General features: G+C 46.1%; 2 protein-coding genes across 2 annotated transcripts in view; both read left to right on the top strand.

The window, feature by feature from the left end:
* Positions 1–2,486: 2,486 nt before the first annotated feature.
* LOC307210975 (vomeronasal type-2 receptor 1-like) overlaps positions 2,487–16,985 on the top strand; it is a gene marked incomplete at its 3' end in the record, with an annotated part of 51,742 nt that continues 37,243 nt past the window's right edge. The window contains exons 1-3 of the mRNA XM_079967174.1: positions 2,487–2,624; positions 3,790–4,017; positions 7,075–7,201. Of these exons, the coding sequence (XP_079823300.1) occupies positions 7,118–7,201 (84 nt within the window). The 5' untranslated portion in view covers positions 2,487–2,624; positions 3,790–4,017; positions 7,075–7,117. The remainder of the gene's footprint in view (positions 2,625–3,789; positions 4,018–7,074; positions 7,202–16,985) is intronic.
* LOC307209844 (vomeronasal type-2 receptor 26-like) lies at positions 8,129–10,887 on the top strand (the record flags this gene model as incomplete). The annotated part of the gene is made up of 2 exons (XM_079965208.1): positions 8,129–8,363; positions 8,827–10,887. The coding sequence occupies 2 exons, from the start codon at positions 8,129–8,131 to the stop codon at positions 9,726–9,728; spliced, it is 1,137 nt and encodes a 378-aa protein (XP_079821334.1). The 3' UTR covers positions 9,729–10,887.

Genomic DNA, 16,985 nt, shown 5'->3' with positions numbered 1-16,985 from the left:
CTACCCATGTTTCTAGCATGTTGGGCATCTACAAAATCCCACAGGTAGGGACTGGGATGGCCAGCAGTCAGGGATGCAACAGTAGTGTATCGATTAGACTATGTGAACCCTGAGCTCCCTTCCTACTCTAGGATTCTCCATTTTTGGAAGGATTCCCTTAAAACTGTTTACAATAGGCTCAATCTTGCCTGAGATGCCTTAAGAACATAAGCATCTGCATCAGGTTATAGGTCCATCTATTCCAGCATCCTGCTTTCAGAGCAGCCTACCAGATGCCACTTTCAGGAAGCCCGCAAATGGAACCAAGTGCAACATCACTCTTCCTACTTTTGATTCCCAACAACTGGAATTCAGAGGGATATGGAGAAAAGGGCCTCTTTATCCTCCTTCTCCACACCATGAATACTTTTACAACTCTATCGTGTCTCTTTTGCCCTCTAAACTAAAAAGATCCGAAAAATTGTAACCTTTCCCCATAGGAGAGATGCTCCAAACCAGGATTTCCCAAGCTGGGGTCTCCAACTTTTTTTTTTTTTTTAAACTACAGTTCCCATCATCCCTGACCACTGGTCCTGCTAGCTAGGGATAATGGAAATTGTAGTCCAAAAAGAGCTGGAGACCCAAGTTTGGGAAACCCCGCTCCAAACCTTAGATCATTTTTGTTAACCATTTTAGCGCTTTTCCTAATTCTACAATAACCTTCTTGAGGCACAGTAATACATTATGATGTTGACAGTTTTCATTTTGAATCCTTCCATAAAAATGCCCAACATGGAGTTGGTCATTGGCACAACAGCTGCATACAGTGGTACCTCAGGTTAAGTACTTAATTCGTTCCGGAAGTCTGTTCTTAACCTGAAACTGTTCTTAACCTGAAGCACCACTTTAGCTAATGAGGCCTCCTGCTGCTGCCGCGCTGCCAGAGCCTGATTTCTGTTCTCATCCTAAAGCAAAGTTCTTAACCTGAAGCACTATTTCTGGGTTAGCAGAGTCTGTAACCTGAAGTGTGTGTAACCTGGAGCGTATGTAACCTGAGGTACCACTGTACTGGGAATATTTTTATTGAGCTTCCCAACATCACCTCATTTATGAGGAGAAAGTAAAGCACTGTCTTTAACATTCTTTTGATGGAGTGTGATGCATTCCTCTCACTGACATGGCCTCTTTTTGCTTGTTATTAACATACATCTGATATTCTTCCTTTTTCTCACTAGGTGAGTTATGGCTTTCCTCTTCATGATAAAACTCAGTTCCCTTTTGCCTATCGGATGATTCCAAAGGAGAAAACCCAGTACCTGGGGATTGTCCAACTCCTCCTGCATTTTGGATGGACGTGGATCGGAATCTTTGCTCCAGACAATTATAATGGAGAAAGATTCATAAGTTCCATAACACCTTTGATGCTCATCAATGGAATTTGTGTTGCCTTCTCAGAAAAAATAGTTTATCAGAATCTATACCAAATCGCCATGCTGAATGAACCACCTATAATGTGGAGAAAAGTCAATGTATTTGTCTACAATGGAGACTCTTCCAATAAATTTGGCATTATCATTAAGGTCCAAAGCATGTTTGAAAAGATACAACCTGGTGGGAAAGTTTGGATCACAACAGCCTTTCCGGACATCAACATGAACTTGTCTCATGATATAGATACTTTCATGTACACCCATGGTTCTTTGTCCTTCATAATGGAGACTAGAAAACGGACAAAATATGACTACTATAAGCCACGGTCTGGCAGAACACTATGGTTCTGGGATAAATCATTTCACTGTTTATGTCCAGAGAATGTGTTGCCCATGAAAGGCTGGACAAGATGCACAGAGAAAGAAAAACTGGAGATTCTTCCCCAAGAGGAGATTGAAAGGGCCCTGTCTCAAGACAGCTACGTTACTTATAGCAGTATCCAAACTGTGGCACTTGCCTTAAGTTCTGCTTATTCATTCAGATCCAAACAGATGCTGATGATGAATAGAGGAGAAAGTTGGGGACATGGAAGACTGCAGCCATGGCAGGTACAGTATTCTCATTCTGAAACATGAGTGTAGAAGGTGGTGTCTACTCACAGATGAGTTTTATGTGCTCTTCTTTTTAACTTGTCCATAAATCATCTAGAGTTGTGCATGAAAAGTGAGCAAACTAAATGTACTGATGATACCCAATTGTTTTGGGTGGTTAAGAGTAAGAGGGATTGTGAAGAGCTCCAAAAAGATTTTTTTCCCCAAATGGAATGAATGGGCAGGAAAATGGCAAATTCAATTCATTCTAAGCAAGTATAAAATTATGTTTATTATGAGATGGTTCAAGGGCAGATCAGAGGATGAAATCAAGATTAGAGGAACATCAGAACAAAGGTGGAAAAAAAGGAAAGTAAGTAATTAGGAAGGCCCAAGCAGTGAATTATGAGAGGTCCCAACCCCCATGTCACAGAAGGGGAGAATCATGGGAATCAGTCACTATTCCATCTTTGGTAACTGAGGAAGTGGGCTGCCAATTTTCAGGGCCAGCTGAATCCAAGGTGGAAGGAGAGACAGAGGGACTGAGTTGGGCTCAGTCAAAAAGAATGGTCACCAACAGCAGCAGCACAAACAGATCCAGCTTACCCAAAGGAACACCTACAGGTACAAGAGGGACCAAGGTTCTTCTGATCTTATGCTCTTACAGAGTAGGCAGAGGCAGCAGACAAAGGAAGAGAGGACCACTTGAGGCAAAAGATTGGGGGCACAGCAACTTCACAGTATTCTGAAAGATCCAGTGGATCAATAAGAGTGCTGTGCCCCAAATATTTTGCTTCAAATGGCCCACCTCACTTTGTCTAACTGTAAGTTATGGCTCTGCTTGCATACTGTATTTTTTGCTCTATAAGACTCACTTTTTCCCTACTAAAAAGTAAGGGGGAATGTGTGTGCGTCTTATGGAGTGAATGCAGGCTGCGCAGCTATCCCAGAAGCCAGAACAGCAAGAGGGATTGCTGCTTTCACTGCGCAGCGATCCCTCTTGCTGTTCTGGCTTCTGAGATTCAGAATATTTTTTTTCTTGTTTTCCTCCTCCAAAAACTATGTGCGTCTTGTGGTCTGGTGCGCCTTATAGAGCCAAAAATATGGAAATTCTCCTAAGGGTGCACAGTGTAATGATCCTAGCTCTGCTCGTTTACAAAGTCGGGCAGGAGAAAAGGGAGGACTTAATAATGTACGACTGTGGAAAGCCAACAGCAATTGATTCCTAGGAGTCCAGAAGTGCACTGACCCAAGATGAGGACAACCGAGATGACCAATGGTTTGGAAACTGTGCCTTATGAGGAGCGATGGATGGAGCTGGGTCTGTTTAGCCTGGGAAAGAGGAGACTGAGAGGAGATATGAGAGCGAGTTTCAAGTATCTCAAGGGCTGTCCCATCATGGAATAGGGAGCTGGCTTGTTTTCTCCTGTGGGGTAGGACTTGAACCCGTGGCTTCGAGCTACAAGAAAGGAGATTCCAATGAAACATCAAGCAAAACCTTTCTAACTGTAAGAGCTGTTTGGCAGTGGAGTGGTCTCCCCCAGAAGGTTGTGGACTCAGGTTCCTTGGAGGTTTTTAAGCAGAGGTTGGATGCCCATTTCTCATGGATGCTTTAGCTGAGATTACTGTAGTGCAGGGGGTTGGGCTAAATGACCCTTAGGGTCACTTCCAAGCTTACAATTCTATGATTCTTTGATTCTATGGTCCTAATTCATAAGCTTCCAGGTATTATTAATTCTTCATAAGCTTCCGGGTATTATTAATTCTTCTTTTTCTCCTGTCAGTCCAGCTTCACCCTTTCTTAGGAAACATCCAGTTGTTTAACACCTCCAGGGGTGGACTCTATTCAGATGAGAATGGGGAGCTGGCAGCAGACTATGACATTGTGAACTGGGTGCTGTTTCTCAACAAGTCTCAAGGCAGAGTGAAAGTCGGGAGCGTAGAGAGACAGGCAGCCTCCCATTTAAAGCTCACCATTAACACAGAAGCCATCGTGTGGCCCTTGCAGTTTAAAGAGGTAGGGGGAAAGATTTATGTGTGCTTTATTACCCTATGACATTTGTTAAACTCAAATACCGTATTTTTCGCTCCATAGGACGCACTTTTTCCCCTCCAAAAATGAAGGGGAAATGTGTGTGCGTCCTATGGTGCGAACGCAGGCTTTCGCTGAAGCCTGGAGAGCGAGAGGCATCGGTGCGCACCGACCCCTCTCGCTCTCCAGGCTTCAGGAAGCTATCCGCAAGCCTTGCAAGCCCGGCGGGAGTTCCCGCGAGCTCACGAAGCTTGCGGGCAGCAGCCTGCAGCCCCAGCGAGTGTCCACAAGCCTTGCGCGCCCGGCAGGAGCTCCCGCCGGGCGCGCGAGGTTTGGGGCAGCAGCCTGTTGCCCGAAGCACAGGGAGCCCTCCGGAGGGCTCCCCATACTTGGGCGAGTGTCTGCAAGCCTTGCACGCCTGGCGGTAGGTCCCGCCAGGCGCGCGAGGCTTGGGGCGGCAGCCTGTTGCCCAAAGCACAGGGAGCCCTCCGGAGGGCTCCCCGTACTTGGGCGAGTGTCTGCAAGCCTTGCGCGCCCGGCGGGAGGTCCGGCCGGGCGCGCGAGGCTTGGGGCGGCAGAAGGGTCTCCTTCTGTTCCTTCTCCAGGTTCGCTGAAGGGCGATGCCCCTTCTCCCTCTCTGCGCAGCACCTCTCCTCTGAAGGAGGGGCGCTGGGCAGAGAGAGAGAGAAGGCGCAGTGCTCCTTCAGCGACGCGTCTGTCCTGGCTTCTGCTTTAGCCCTGCGCAGCCTCTTTGGGCAGGGGGAGCCTTCATCCCTCTTGCTGTTCTGGCTTCTGGGGTTCAGAATATTTTTTTCTTGTTTTCCGCCTCCCAAAACTAGGTGCGCCCTATCGTCCGGTGTGCCCTATGGTGCGAAAAATACAGTAATTTACTCTCTATTATACAGGAAATTATTCCTACACAATTCATTTGCAGTCTAATCTAGGGCTGATTTCAAAGGCCTCCCTCCCCAATTCTCAGCATAAACAGAAAATTAATTTGAATTGGAAAATCACTTTGAGGGTGGTGGTGCTGGAATATACAGTGGTGCCTCGCAAGACGAAATTAATCTGTTCCGTGAGTCTCTTCGTATAGCGGTTTTTTCATCTTGCGAAGCAAGCCCATTGACATCTTAGCGGATTAGCGCTATTAGCGGTTTAGCGGCTTTTAGCGATCAGCTGTTAAGCGGCTTATCAGCGGATCAGCTGATAAGCGGCTTAACGGCTTAGGAAAGGGGGAGGGAACCCGCAGGAACTCGCAAGACATTTTCGTCTTGAGAAGCAAGCCCATAGGGAAAGTCGTTTTGCGAAGTGCCTCCAAAACGGAAAACCCTTTCGTCTAGCAGGTTTTCCGTCTTGCGAGACGTTCATCTTGCGGGGCACCACTGTATAACAACGCGGGTGGCGTTGGACTTGCCGATCAGAAGGTTGGCGGTTCGAATCCCCGCAATGGGGTGAGCTCCCGTTGCTCCGTCCCAGTTCCTGCCAACCTAGCAGTTTGAAAGCATGCCAGTGCAAGTAGATAAATAGGTACCACTGCAGCGGGAAGGTAAATGGTGTTTCCGTGCACTCTGGCACTCGGCGCAGTGTCCTGTTGCTCCAGAAGTGGTTTAGTCATGCTGGCCACATGATTCAGAAAAATGTCTGAGGACAAACGCTGGCTCCCTTGGCCTGAAAGCGAGATGAGCACCACAATGCCTTTGACTGGACTTAACCATCCAAGCGTCCTTTACCTTTACCTTTATATAACAACAATAATATGATAACACATATCAGTCCATCCATCCAACCGTCCTTGTTTAACATCTTTAATGGAAAGTTTCCATGATCTGACTGACATCCTGACATTCATCTGCATAATGTCACCAATCACCCTCTGGTTCTGTGCCATTCACCCAGTGCCAAGAAAAACTTTGCAGATTCCCTTTTCTTAACAGCTCTTTCCTGTCCTAGTTTATCATCAAGCCTGTGATCTTTCCTCTGCTCTGCCATTGTTGGAGCATCAAAATTATATACACCAGAGTTGCTTCAAACTAGAAACTTGTGCATCAACAGTAGTTGTCAGCCTACACTCGAGTAGGACCCTGGCAGAGACACATGCTCGACTGGCATGTTCCCTCCCTCCTGGTCAATCGTTCAGGAGCTTCAAAAGCTTTCTTCAGCCCAAATATCACAGCGACCAATGCCAACAGACATTGGCACACTTAGGGATCTGCAGTGTTTGTGCATCATGCGTGACAGTACTCAGCAACTCAGCATTTTGTCGGGAATTCAAGCCCATATCAGGAGAAACTGGCAACAATCCTAGGCACCCGGCTTGATTCCCTGTTGACCTCCCTGGTTGCATTCCCCAGCAGGCGCAGGCAAGGTCTCGATAGGCGATTCTTCTCAAATGTGAGAAGAACACACCCCCTCTTCCCTGCCCCCTGGCAGGGGAAAGAGATAGACAGAAACATATTTACATGCCTTTATTTCTGTCTTTGCAGCGTTACAAAAAACATGACTGCTCTCTTCAAACTCCAGCAGTGTAGAGACAAACACTTCCTGTACTTCCGGGACAGGAACAAACGGAAGAGCTCGTATTACACTCTGAGCTAATTCCGGTGCTTCGCACTGTGAGTTGACTGTCCCTCTGTTTCCCACAGACAGTCCTAACATTCCCATCATGTTTACTTTTCAAGCTAGCACTTTGCAGCTGCATTGCATCCATATCGTAACAAAACACACACAGAGCACTGCAACATGGCTCCCTCTCTCTCTAGCATCAGACAGCAAAGAGGAAAAGAACAAAGGACAATAGAATAAAGGACAATAGTCCCACTTCACAGACCACAGTAACACAAACATCCTGTTTCCGTCACTTCCCGCTCTGTGGAGTCAAAACATACCGTCATGTGAAAGACAAAAATCCTGTGACTGCAATCATGGAGCAGGAATTCTAACAGTATTTACCTGCAATGGAGGGAGTAGGGTCCTTCTACACCTTATGACTCACTTTCACATCTCTACCCCTTTCCCCTTGATGCTCCTTCACTTAATTGGCAGACTGTGCCTCGCGCCAGGTGTACCGAAAGCTGTCGCCCTGGATATGCCAAGTTGGTTCAAGAAGGACAACCAGTTTGCTGTTATGTTTGCGATCCGTGCGCTGCAGGGACAATCTCCACTCAGGAAGGTGGGTGACTCAGGGCTCGTCTAGATTTACTTTCTTGCCCCATGCTTTCTTAGGCACATGTCCACACTTTCCCAGTCAGCGATTGTCATTTGCTCTGATTCAATGCTAAATTGCAGGTTTCCTCATGGAAAGCACAGGGATGGGGGAAAACATGGATCATTTTGCACGTAGAAATGTGGAACAAAATTAATTCTGGGCGAGTCCTAAGTTTTGTTCCTCAGTTGTGAAACCATCGTGCTTTAAACCATGATTGAGATTGTATGGGGAAAATATGAAATAACAGATAGGAAGTGCAGTGTAAGCGATGGAAGTCAATCAATGAAATTTTATTATTATTTTCATATTGAGATATTTGTAGAATAAATTTGGAAGAAATTCTTCCAACTTTTCTACTTCTTCTTTTCTCTTTATTTTTTCTTTTTTCTTTTCTTCTTTTTCTCTTTTGTTCCTTTTTTCATGTATATGTGCTTATTTGAAGTGTATATGTGTGTATGTACTTGCAGTGTTTGCTTATATTTTGTAACAATTATGTTAAATAAAAAAAACATGATCGAGTGTAAACAAATCAGTTTTATTTAAGAGGTGCTTCCTCATATGTTGAACTTTGGGTAGGGAATGAGTGGACACTGGACAGTGTTCACAGAAGTACTATATTTTGCTGCTGCTTAATCATAAGCACTACCACAAAGAGTTAATTCTAGCTCTCTCCTTTGGTCATGTTACCCAGTACCCATCTTCAGTGCAGGCGACTGTCACAATTGGATCAGTATCTTTTGCCCAAAATGGGAAGTCTGAATCACAATGCCTAGAAAGAGTGTGTGATTGTTGTTCTCAGGCATTTCCAGCCATCTCAAATAGGTTGTCAGGAATGAGCCAGCTCCTAGTGGAACTTTACAGCCGGCTGCAGAACAGAGAGGGTTAGATCTGATGCAGGCTGAACAGCGGCCAGTGCCCAGTGCGCCTCCTTCGGACACTGGAATGCCGGTTGCCAAGGGAATGACTGAGAGCAGGCTGGAAAACAGCCAAAGCTCTAAGGAAGCTCAAACAGGCATGAACAGACACAGAGATAGTTTGTTGGAAAAGGAAGAGGCTGGAGCTGATCCAATAAGTCCAAGTCTGTGGCGAATGGGAGGGCTGCTAGACAGGAAGCAAAACAAGAGATGTAAGGGGCGACGGTTCAATATATTCTGTAGACATGGGAAGGAGTCTTCAGAAGGGTCATCTTGAATGGTAATGTCGGTGGCTTCGTTAGAGCTGTCCGGAGCTATCTGTTTGTTTTTGCAATAAATCCTGCTTTTTAAGTACCTATGCTTACTTTGTTATCAAGCTGGGAACCTGGACTCCTGACATAGGTCCTGCAGAAAGAAAGTGTGATAACTTGTTTCTCGATGAACTGAATAATGTGAGATGAAAGAAATAACTTCAGGACAGAAAGCACAGAGATGGTCTTATGGATGCTGCTGATTTCATTCCCACCCTACTTTATATATGATTGGGACAGATGAATATTCTGGAGTATAAGCTATCGTGTTGAAACATATATATTATGGAATGTAACAGAATACATAATATTACTGTTCTGAGCTTCCTGTTAGGACTACTGAATGGTCTCCTCTTGCTTTCAGATGCAGACTATTGCACCACATGTCCAGAAGATCAGCACCCAAACGAGCACCGAAATCAATGTGTCCCCAAGGTTATCACCTTTCTTGCCTATGAAGAATCCTTGGGGATCACATTGGCGGCCTTTGCCCTATTCCTCTCCTTAACCACGGGTTTTGTTTTTGTCATCTTTATTAAATACATGGAAACTTCCATAGTCAAAGCCAATAACCGAGACCTCTCCTACATACTTCTTGTATCTCTCTTCCTTTCCTTTTTGTCCTCCTTCCTTTTCATCGGCCGCCCAAGGAAAGTGACCTGCCTTCTCCGACAAACAGCCTTCAGCATCATCTTCTCAGTTGCTGTTTCATCTGTGTTAGCAAAAACCATAACAGTGGTGCTGGCCTTCCTGGCCACAAAGCCAGGGAACAGGGTGAGAAGGTGGCTGGGGAAGAGTCTGGCCAACTCCATTATCATTTCCTGTTCCAGTGTCCAAGTTCTGCTCTGCACCATCTGGCTGGGAATCTCTCCCCCATTCCCAGACTCTGACATGCACTCCCAGCCTGGAGAGATCATCCTGCAATGCAATGAAGGGTTTGTTGCCATGTTTTACGGTGCCCTCGGCTACATGGGCTTCCTGGCTGCCATCTGCTTCACTGTGGCTTTCCTAGCCAGGAAGCTGCCTGGGGCCTTCAATGAAGCCAAGCTGATCACCTTCAGCATGTTGGTCTTCTGCAGTGTTTGGGTGTCCTTTGTGCCCACCTACCTGAGCACCAAGGGGAAGTACATGGTGGCTGTGCAGGTCTTCTCCATTTTGGCCTCCAGTGCTGGGCTTCTGGGCTGCATCTTCCTTCCCAAGTGCTACATTATTGTGCTGAGACCTGATCTGAATACAAAGGAGCATCTCACAATGAAAATTAAATGAGGCATCTAATTCGTAATATATTTAGGAAGGAGGAGTTACAGCTTTTAAGGATAATACTATGTGTAATGCTACTGAATGCACCCTTCTTCTCCACCAGATATAGTTTGTGAATTGGTACTGATCTTACTTTTTCTTGGAAGGTGTCTCCATCTGGTGTTAAGTAATTCTAGGGATTCTCTGAACTTCTGCATGGAGGAAAGAATTGAAACATAAACCAAAAAGATGTCATAGCTCAGGAGATGATACTGATATCCCTGTTGGGTGATAAAGCCGAGACCGGTGCCTCCCCCCCCCAACACAGCATCACCCAGGATTCATCACTCCGGTGTCCTGTCACGCTAATGTGGCCTATATCCAAGGACATAAGCACATGACAAGCAGAGTTCAAACAGAAGCTTAGCCTTGAGGAGTAACATCTAAGCCTAATTTATTGCAAATTCAATCAAACGTAACAGAACAAAGAAAAACATGACTTCTCTCTGTGTCTTTCTTCCTTGGAGAAAGAACTGTAAAAGCAATAGCAATACAAAACAGAACAGCGTATCTCAATTTCCGCTCACAAGACTCCAATAATCAGTGCTGGAATGTAAACAGACATGTGACATGTAACAATCCCACACAACTGCGGCACGGGAGGAATGGAATTCTCAACAATCCCTTCCAACAGGGAAGGGCTGTAGCTCAGTGGTTGAACAGTTGGTCCAGGTGCAATCCTTGGCATCTCCAGGTTGGGCTGGGCGAATGTCCCCTGGCTGAAAAGAACCCCTGTCCACCTGTATAGACACAATAGAGCTAGAACTAATGGTTCAACAATACAAGGCAGCTTCCTGTGTTCCTAAGAAAATTATCCCCACTTTCTAGGTCCTGTGCAAATTTATCTTGGTCTTCTGTGCCAAGACAAGGGAGGCCAACTGACATTTCTAAATACTTTCTCTCCCCTCTCCGGATCCCTCTCATGCCTTCTGCCTGGACTAGTTACTGGGGAGGAAGCATCTTCATTTCATTTTTCTGAGGGCTCCATTTCTACATTCCTGCAGTTAAAGTACCTTCTGCAGGGGACATGGCCTTTCCTTCTTCTACTGTTTTGTTAGTGCAGAGTTCTTTCTTTGAAGACTCGGGCGCTGGAAATGGAGGGTGAGAAATATTTTAAATAAAATAATAATAATAATAATAATAATAATAATAATAATAATAATAATTTATTATTTATATCCCGCCCATCTGGCTGGGCCTTCCCAGCCACTCTGGGCGGCTTCCATAAAAACCAAAAATACAGTAAAATCACATGTTAAAAACTTCCCTGAACAGGGCTGCCTTAAGATGTCTTCTGAATGTCAGGTAGTTGTTTATCGCTTTGACATCTGCTGGAAGGGCGTTCCACAGGGTGGGCGCCACTACCGAGAAGGCCCTCTGCCTGGTTCCCTGTAGCTTTGCTTCTCGCAATGAGGGAACCACCAGAAGGCCCTCGGCGCTGGACCTCAGCGTCCGGGCAGAATGATGGGGGTGGAGACGCTCCTTCAGGTATACTGGACCAAGGCCGTTTAGGGCTTTAAAGGTCAGCACCAACACTTTGAATTGTGCTCGGAAACATACTGGGAGCCAATGTAGTTCTTTCAAGACCGGTGTTATATGGTCTCGGCGGCCACCCCCAGTCACCAGTCTAGCTGCCGCATTCTGGATTAGTTGTAGTTTCCGAGTCACCTTCAAAGGTAGCCCCAATAATAACAAATAGGTGAGATAAGCCTAATGGAGAGCAGCTGAGAGGAGAAAGAACCAGTCCAGAAGTAGGATGCCCATGCTCTGAGGATACATTTTGGAGGGAAAATCCTGAGGGAAGTGGAGCTGGAGGACTTTGGCCCACAGTTGACTGAACTGGATTGACTTAAATGCCAGAGGAGAAAGTTCTGCATGTTTCTGTGGGAATTTCAGGGGTGTCTGGGACTGGGCAGATGAGGAGTAGTGGTGGAGACTTCCACCTCAAGAGGTGTCCAAGCAGGAGGAAAATGGGGGTACACTAGACCCAGATTGGTGGCGGTGATAGCGAACAGGACACACCCCAGAAGAAGAAACAAAGAGCTGAAAAATAATGGGGGATGAGGAACCAGCCAGCAAGCCAGCAGATGCTCTAGTTCTGAACAGAGACAGGACTCAGAAGTCAGAGAAACAGTACTCAGACAGTGGACACTACATCACTTGAAAGCCTGGTGGAACCTCCTCCTTCTCCACAGAACAGGCGAATCCTTCATATCTTAGAGCAGAAGACTAAACAGAGACAGAAATATCCCATTGCTGGCCACCGTAGGCAGTAAGGAGGGTTTTGGAAGCTAGGAAGTGCCACAAGAGTGGTGGAGTGGGCACTCTGAGCAATGTCTCAAGACTGAAGAGAGCATAATCCATAGTCTCTGTGTGTATCCTGTTGATTTAAATAAAAGAGCTAGCAGAAGTTCTCTGTGTCTCTGATTTCTCCAGGCAGTGAGCCTGGGAGTCGTGACAGGGAAACTGAGGAGATTTCACCCCTCCCATATCCAAGAATCTCCTGACGAGTCTGCTGATTCTCCAGAGAGGAGGAGCAGTGTTTTGCTTTCTACTTATTCAGCTCCAGCACCAAGACAGTCAGTCAGTCAGTGTGTCGGAGAGAGAGAGAGACTGAGTGTTAGAGATCGTGTGTAGAGATAAGGTTGCTGCTAAGAGCAGCTGCAGACACTCAGTGCAGCATTCATTTATGCTTAGACCTATTTAGCTCTGTATATAGTTTTGTATTAGGGACGCAGGTGGCGCTGTGGGTTAAAGCCTCAGCACCTAGGACTTGCCGATCGAAAGGTCGGCGGTTCGAATCCCTGCGGCGGGGTGCGCTCCCGCTGCTCGGTCCCAGCGCCTGCCAACCTAGCAGTTCGAAAGCACCTCCGGGTGCAAGTAGATAAATAGGGACCTCTTACCAGCGGGAAGGTAAACGGCATTTCCGTGTGTGGCTCTGGCTCGCCAGATGCAGCTTTGTCACGCTGGCCACGTGACCCGGAAGTGTCTCCGGACAGCGCTGGCCCCTGGCCTCTTAAGTGAGATGGGCGCACAACCCCAGAGTCTGGCAAGACTGGCCCGTACGGGCAGGGGTACCTTTACCTTTACCTTATAGTTTTGTATTATAGCTGTAGTTATAGAATAAAAGAAGATATTCTACAGAGCTGCTCTCCGAGTTGTTTATACACTGCCAGACTCTGCTATACTCTGCTGTGCAACGACTGTATTGTGGAAGTGAATCCGGTGCTCACAACTCTAAGCTGTGAGTCCACAGCACTTTGACCTGGTGGTCTCTGGAAGTGCTACCCAGCTCGCCTAGCCCAGTCGGGGTTGAAGTGCATGAGTCCAGTTGGTGACACTGGCTCAAGGGCGATGCTGACAGAAACAGTAAAACTGGACATTAACATTCATCACAAACTAGTCTCATTAACTGTCCCCTAACGACTTAGTCCCACATAACCCTACCCTGTTGCCTGCCTTATAATCCAGTAGCATTACAGTTAATAATAGTGAAAAGGCAGGCAAACTGGTCAAGTCAGACAGGCACAGGAGAGGATCTACAGGACAGAAATAGGAGAGGAGAGAGCCAGTCAGGAATCATGACCCTTATCTCAAGTTTCAAATGGGGTGCAGATTTGCTCTTTGCATTTTCTGCCAAGTTCAAAATACAACCTGGGGGTGCAGAGATGCCAAATTGACCACGAGTCCTTCAATGGATATATAATCTGTGGTCTGCTGTGCTCCTTCGTTTTCTTTCTTTCCTGTTAGCCTCCTGTAGTTTTAGTGGCTGACTGACAGAGCAGTTCTCCTGAGGAACCTTTTCATAGCATGCAAATCTAATGATGATTTCCTGCGAGTAAGGATGCCTCCGAGGCACTCACTAGCAGCGCAAGATCTCTGCCAGCAAGAATAGTGGCAGCTTTTATTTCTGAGAACATGAGCAGAGCTTATCCTGCTTGTGACACCATACATTATGTCATAATGATGTCATAATTATGTCATACATTATGTCATAATGTCATAATGATGAGCTTGCAGCTCTAGCTTAGGTAGCCTCCATGGTAACGCCAGGGCCCAATTTACCTCTGCAACTGTGAGTGAGGAGGAGGCATTAGGATCAGAGAGAAGGGCTCACATTGCAGACTGCTGGCAGCAACGTGGTTGTTGTTGTTGTTTAGTCGTTTAGTCGTATTCGACTCTTTTTGACCCCATGGACCAGAGCACGCCAGGCACTCCTGTCTTCCACTGCCTCCCGCAGTTTGGTCAGACTCATATTTGTGGCTTCGAGAACACTGTCCAACCATCTCGTCCTCTGTCGTCCCCTTCTCCTTGTGCCCTCCATCTTTCCCAACATCAGGGTCTTTTCCAGTGAGTCTTCTCTTCTCATGAGGTGGCCAAAGTATTGGAGCCTCAGCTTCATGATCTGTCCTTCCAGTGACCACTCAGGGCTGATTTCCTTAAGAATGGATGTGTTTGATCTTCTTGCCGTTCATGGGACTCTCAAGAGTCTCCTCCAGCACCATAATTCAAAAGCATCCATTCTTCGGCGATCAGCCTTCTTTATGGTCCAGCTCTCACTTCCATACATCACTACTGGGAAAACCATGGCTTTAACTATACGGACCTTTGTTGGCAAGGTGATGTCTCTGCTTTTTAAGATGATGTCTAGGTTTGCCATTGCCTTTCTCCCAAGGAGCAGGCGTCTTTTAATTTCGTGACTGCTGTCACCAGCAACGTGGTAGAAGACTCAAAAGGACCAGGATTGTGGGGGTCAGGTGGGATTGCTATGAGGAATTATGAAAAATGGAACAAGCCATTGTGTCGCAATGAAAGCATTGCTTGACTGGGTTTGAGTCACTGACAATCATTTCTGATCGAATCCCACAAGCCTCTGCACCTCTGCCATTTTCTTTCTCTACACCTGACAGGCACATACAGTGGTGCCCCGCAAGACGAATGCCTCACAAGACGGAAAACTCACTAGATGAAAGGGTTTTCCGTTTTGGAGGTGCTTCACAAAACGAATTTCCTATGGGCTTGCTTCGCAAGACGAAAATGTCTTGCGAGTTCCTGCGGGTTTTTTCCCCTCCCCCCCTTTTTCTAAGCTGCTAAGCCGCTTATCTGCTTATCCGCTAAGCCGATAAGCCGCTAAAAGCCGCTAAAAGCCGCTAATAGCGCTAATAGCGCTAAGCCGTCAATGGGCTTGCTTCGCAAGACGAAAAAACCGCTAGACGAAGAGACTCGCGGAATGGATTCTTTTCGTCTTGCGAGGCACCACTGTATAAGCATTCTAAACACAGGCCAGTTGTTCACCAGGCATCCTGAGCCATAAAGATAGAAGGTAGCTTTGATGTAGCTATTGTTAGTTTTGTTAATCTTTAGATAGATCTTAAGGGCCAGGAACAGAGTTTACACAGAGATGGTAAATGCGTCTTTCTTTCCTATGGGTTTATGACCTCCGGGGTTACTAAATGCATTCCCCCTTGGTTCTTGTTTATTTAGCTTAACCACGTAGGCATGCTCAAGTATGAAATAGTTTCTTTGTAGTTAAAAGGATATCTTCTGATCTGACTTTGTCCCATGTGTGTGTTTTTTGAAATGTTCAGAGGAAATATGATTGTTTCTTACGAACACTGTGTAAAAAGTTCTTTTGTGAATAAAACGACCTGGGCCAAGGGGTGGAGAGATTATTATTGGCACTCCTCCCAGAGTCTTGCTCATGTGGGTCCAATCCTTCCTTGCTTTTGGAACGCAACACGGGATAAATTAAAGGTGAGGGAGGATGGATATAGCCAGAAAAGTAGGGGTGAGGTGAGGAATAAATAAAGAGAATCCAGTTGGAAGAGGTCAGAAATGAGGTCTGTTGTCAAGTACAGGAGTTCCCCTCTCCCTTCTGGTAGCTCACCGATAAGAATTAACGAGCATTTGGTAGATTTATATTCCTTTTATTACAGCATTGTGTTGCAAGCACAAACAGGCAACCCTCTGTAAGGATAACAGTTGCTTACTCTGACTCCTCCTCACTTCCATAGCAAGAAGCACGCCAATGGGAAGTCCCTCCCCACCCCACTCATCTCCTTTGTTCTCTGACACGCTTGGACCTCCAAGTTTGGGGCAGGGAGGGGATTCCCCCCCCCCCACTCTCGACTGATGTATTGGCTAGCTGCTCCCTCAGGATGTGGGCCTCTGCCATTGATTAAAGGAATGGGGTGAGGTCAACCAGCTCACAAGAAAGATGCATGGTTTTCCTTCACAGAAGAGGGAGAAACTGGACAGAAATAGTGGAGGAAGGGATTTGAAAAGGAAACAGTTGAAGGAAATCATCGTCCTCCTTCATACATGATAATTTCCCCTTTTAGACACAGTTTGTGAGTTGGTACAAGCCTTGGCTTTGCAACCTATACCATATGTGGTAGACATGCCCAGAGGATTAAAAAATTTGGGATATGATTTATGAGATTAAAAAATTGATAAAAGTATCGTATATCTAAAGGGCAGAAAGCATATTTATTAAGAATTTTGAATAAGGATATTCCCAAAGACAAAATCAGCATATTTCTGTACACAACAACGGTAGTGAGAATGTTGGTAGCCAGTCATTGGAAAGGAAATTATATTCCAACAAAGGGGAAATGGTTAAGTAAACTTTGTGAGTACCTGGAGTTAGTAAAATTGATGGATTTAATAAGGCATAAGTCAAAAAAATTAATTCAGAAACAATGGAAATGTTTAAATGATTATTTATACAAGCAGGGCTCAAATACGAAAGTTTGGTTGTTTCTAGATTAACCTTCCCCTTCATGGATCACTGCCTTGCCGTGGCGAAGGGGCTTGAAGAACTCAGAGAAGCTATGAACTATGCCGAGCAGGGCACCCAAGATGAACGGGTCATAGTGGAGAGTTTTGACCAAACGTGATCCACCTGGAGGAGGAACCGGCAAGCCACTCCAGTATCCCTGCCAAGAAAACTCCATGGACAAAGACAACAGGCATATAAAAGTTATGACGCTGGAAGATGAGCCCCTCAGGTCGGAAGGCGTCCAACATGCTACTGGGGAAGAGCGGAGGGCAAGTACAAGTAGATCCAGAGCTGATGAAGCGGCTGGGCCAAAGCCGAAAGGACGCTCAGTTGCGGATATGCCTGGAAGCGAAAGGAAAGTCCAATGCTGTAAAGAAAAATATTGCATAGGAACCTGGAATGTAAGAACCATGAACATGGGTAAGTTGGAGGTGGTCAAAAAT

Source organism: Podarcis cretensis (assembly GCF_951804945.1).
Source record: "Podarcis cretensis genome assembly, chromosome: 2".
NCBI classification, from domain to species: domain Eukaryota; kingdom Metazoa; phylum Chordata; class Lepidosauria; order Squamata; family Lacertidae; genus Podarcis; species Podarcis cretensis.
The sequence above is the reverse complement of the archived record's forward strand: the minus strand, read 5'-3'. Positions and strand labels throughout refer to the sequence as shown.